Source organism: Salvelinus namaycush, unplaced genomic scaffold (genome assembly GCF_016432855.1).
Source record: "Salvelinus namaycush isolate Seneca unplaced genomic scaffold, SaNama_1.0 Scaffold1427, whole genome shotgun sequence".
NCBI classification, from domain to species: Eukaryota; Metazoa; Chordata; class Actinopteri; order Salmoniformes; family Salmonidae; genus Salvelinus; species Salvelinus namaycush.
Genome location: NW_024058150.1, coordinates 7,501 through 11,494, shown reverse-complemented (window position 1 = coordinate 11,494; position 3,994 = coordinate 7,501). Strand labels below are relative to the sequence as shown.

The following is a 3,994-nucleotide window of genomic DNA, read 5'->3' as shown; positions in this document are numbered from 1 at the left end:
GGCAGGAAGGCAGGGAGGCAGGAAGGCAGGGAGGCAGGCAGGCAGGGAGGTAGGCAGGGAGGTAGGCAGGGAGGTAGGCAGGCAGGCAGGGAGGGAGGCAGGCAGGCAGGCAGGCAGGCAGGCAGGCAGAGCGAGAGAGAGGAAGGGACCAAAGTGCGCCAGAGTATTTTCAGAGTCCTATGGATGGATGTCCTAGTTTACCCCTCTCTCTGCCTGCCGTGGCTATCACTAACTCACCATGCTATGCCTGGTACACTAGCCCTTCAGTCACCCAGCCCTATATCCACCCAGCCCTTCGGCCACCCAGCCACCCACCCACCCAGCCAGCTAGCCACCCAGCCCTTCGGCCACCCAGACACACAGCCACCCAACCACACAGCCACACAGCCCTTCAACCACACAGCCACCCAACCACGCAGCCAGCCAGCCCTTCAACCTCCCAGCCACATTGCCACCCAGACAACCCTTCAACCACCCAGCCACCCAGCCCTTCAACTACCCAGCCACCCAGCCCTTCAACTACCCAGCCACCCAGCCCTTCAACTACCCAGCCACCCAACCCTTCAACCACCCAGTCACCCAGCCCTTCAACCACCCAGGCACCCAGCCCTTCAACTACCCAGCCACCCAGCCCTTCAACCACCCAGCCACACAGCCCTTCAACCACCCAGCCACACAACCACATTGCCACCCAGACAGCCCTTCAACCACCCAGCCCTTTAACTACCCAGCCACCCAGCCCTTCAACCACCCAGCCACCCAGCCCTTCAACCACCCAGCCACACAGCCCTTCAACTACCCAGCCACCCAGCCCTTCAACCACCCAGCCACCCAGCCCTTCAACCACTCAGCCACACAGCCACATTGCCACCCAGACAGCCCTTCAACCACCCAACCCTTCAACTACCCAGCCACCCAGCCCTTCAACCACCCAGCCACACAGCCCTTCAACCACCCAGCCACCCAGCCAGCCACCCGGCAGCCAGCCCTTCCCAGCCACCCAGGCAGCCAGCCCGTCAATTGCACAGCCACACCAGAGGACTAACCTTCAGCCACACAGCCACCCAGGCAACCAGCCCTTCAGCCACCCAGGCAACCAGCCCTTCAGCCACCCAGCCACCCAGCCACCCAGGCGGTCTTCTGGTCAGGCTCCGGAGACGGGCACATCGCGCACCGCTCCCGAGCATACTACTCGCCAATGTCCAGTCTCTTGACAACAAGGTTGATGAAATCCGAGCAAGGGTAGCATTCCAGAGAGACATCAGAGACTGTAACGTTCTTTGCTTCACGGAAACATGGCTCACTCGAGACACGCTATCGGAGTCGGTACAGCCAGCTGGTTTCTTCACGCATCGCGCAGACAGAAACAAACATCTTTCTGGTAAGAAGAGGGGCGGGGGGGTATGCCTTATGATTAACGAGACGTGGTGTGATCATAACATACAGGAACTCAAGTCCTTCTGTTCACCTGACTTAGAATTCCTCACAATCAAATGTCGACCGCATTATCTACCAAGAGAATTCTCTTCGATTATAATCACAGCCGCATATATTCCCCCCCAAACAGACACATCGATGGCCCTGAACGAACTTTATTTGACTCTATGTAAACTGGAAACCACATATCCTGAGGCTGCATTCATTGTAGCTGTGGATTTTAACAAGGCTAATCTGAAAACAAGACTCCCTAAATTCTATCAGCATATCGATTGTGCTACCAGGGCTGGTAAAACCCTGGATCATTGTTATTCTAACTTCCGCGAAGCATATACGGCCCTCCCCCGCCCTCCTTTCGGAAAAGCTGACCACGACTCCATTTTGTTGCTTTCAGCCTATAGACAGAAACTAAAACAGGAAGCTCTCGCTCTCAGGTCTGTTCAACGCTGGTCCGACCAATCTGATTCCACGCTTCAAGATTGCTTCGATCACGTGGATTGGGATATGTTCCGCATTGCGTCAAACAACAACATTGACGAATACGCTGATTCGGTGAGCGAGTTCATTAGCAAGTGCATTGGCGATGTCGTACCCACAGCAACTATTAAAACATTCCCCAACCAGAAACCGTGGATTGATGGCAGCATTCGCGTGAAACTGAAAGCGCGAACCACTGCTTTTAACCAGGGCAAGGTGACCGGAAACATGACCGAATACAAACAGTGTAGCTATTCCCTCCGCAAGGCAATCAAACAAGCTAAGCGTCAGTATAGAGACAAAGTAGAGTCGCAATTCAACGGCTCAGACACGAGAGGTATGTGGCAGGGTCTACAGTCAATCACGGATTACAAAAAGAAAACCAGTCCCGTCGCGGTTCAGGATGTCTTGCTCCCAGACAGACTAAACAAATTCTTTGCTCGTTTTGAGGACAATACAGTGCCACTGACACGGCCCGCTACCAAAACCTGCGGACTCTCCTTCACTGCAGCCAACGTGAGTAAAACATTTAAACGTGTTAACCCTCGCAAGGCTGCAGGCCCAGACGGCATTCCCAGCCGCGTCCTCAGAGCATGCGCAGACCAGCTGGCTGATGTGTTTACGGACATATTCAATCAATCCTTATCCCAGTCTGCTGTTCCCACATGCTTCAAGAGGGCCACCATTGTTCCTGTTCCCAAGAAGGCTAAGGTAACTGAGCTAAACGACTACAGCCCCGTAGCACTCACTTCCGTCATCATGAAGTGCTTTGAGAGACTAGTCAAGGACCATATCACCTCCACCCTACCTGACACCCTAGACCCACTTCAATTTGCTTACCGCCCCAATAGGTCCACAGACGATGCAATCGCAACCACATTGCACACTGCCCTAACCCATCTGGACAAGAGGAATACCTATGTGAGAATGCTGTTCATCGACTACATCTCAGTATTTAACACCATAGTACCCTCCAAACTCATCATCAAGCTCGAGACCCTGGGTCTCGACCCCGCCCTGTGCAACTGGGTACTGGACTTCCTGACGGGCCGCCCCCAGGTGGTGAGGGTAGGTAACAAAATCTCCACCCCGCTGATCCTCAACACTGGGGCCCCACAAGGGTGCGTTCTGAGCCCTCTCCTGTACTCCCTGTTCACCCACGACTGCGTGGCCATGCACGCCTCCAACTCAATCATCAAGTTTTCAGACGACACTACAGTGGTAGGCTTGATTACCAACAATGACGAGACGGCCCACAGGGAGGAGGTGAGGGCCCTCGGAGTGTGGTGTCAGGAAAATAACCTCACACTCAACGTCAACAAAACAAAGGAGATGATCGTGGATTTCAGGAAACAGCAGAGGGAGCACCCCCCTATCCACATCGACGGGACAGTAGTGGAGAGGGCAGAAAGTTTTAAGTTCTTCGGCGTACACATCACGGACAAACTGAAATGGTCCACCCACACAGACAGTGTGGCGCAGCAGCGCCTCTTCAACCTCAGGAGGCTGAAGAAATTCGGCTTGTCACCAAAAGCACTCACAAACTTTTACAGATGCACAATCGAGAGCATCCTGTCAGGCTGTATCACCGCCTGGTACGGCAACTGCTCCGCCCACAACCGTAAGGCTCTCCAGAGGGTAGTGAGGTCTGCACAACGCATCACCGGGGGCAAACTACCTGCCCTCCAGGACACCTACACCACCCGATGTCACAGGAAGGCCATAAAGATCATCAAGGACAACAACCACCCGAGCCACTGCCTGTTCATCCCGCTATCATCCAGAAGGCGAGGTCAGTACAGGTGCATCAAAGCAGGGACCGAGAGACTGAAAAACAGCTTCTATCTCAAGGCCATCAGACTGTTAAACAGCCACCACTAACATTGAGTGGCTGCTGCCATACATGTAAAAAATGTATCACTAGCCACTTTAAACAATGCCACTTAATATAATGTTTACATACCCTACATTACTCATCATGTATATACTGTATTCGATACCATCTAGTGCATCTTTCCTATGCCTTTCTGTACCATCACTCATTCATATATCTTTATGTACATATTCTTAATCCCTTTAC

At 53.3% G+C, this 3,994-nt stretch overlaps 1 protein-coding gene across 1 annotated transcript in view; it reads left to right on the top strand.

Annotated features, from left to right (window-relative positions):
* Window positions 1–238: 238 nt before the first annotated feature.
* LOC120036674 (spore coat protein SP85-like) overlaps window positions 239–3,994 on the top strand; it is a gene marked incomplete at its 3' end in the record, with an annotated part of 4,235 nt that continues 479 nt past the window's right edge. The window contains exons 1-3 of the mRNA XM_038983063.1: window positions 239–250; window positions 404–599; window positions 756–1,015. Of these exons, the coding sequence (XP_038838991.1) occupies window positions 239–250; window positions 404–599; window positions 756–1,015 (468 nt within the window). The remainder of the gene's footprint in view (window positions 251–403; window positions 600–755; window positions 1,016–3,994) is intronic.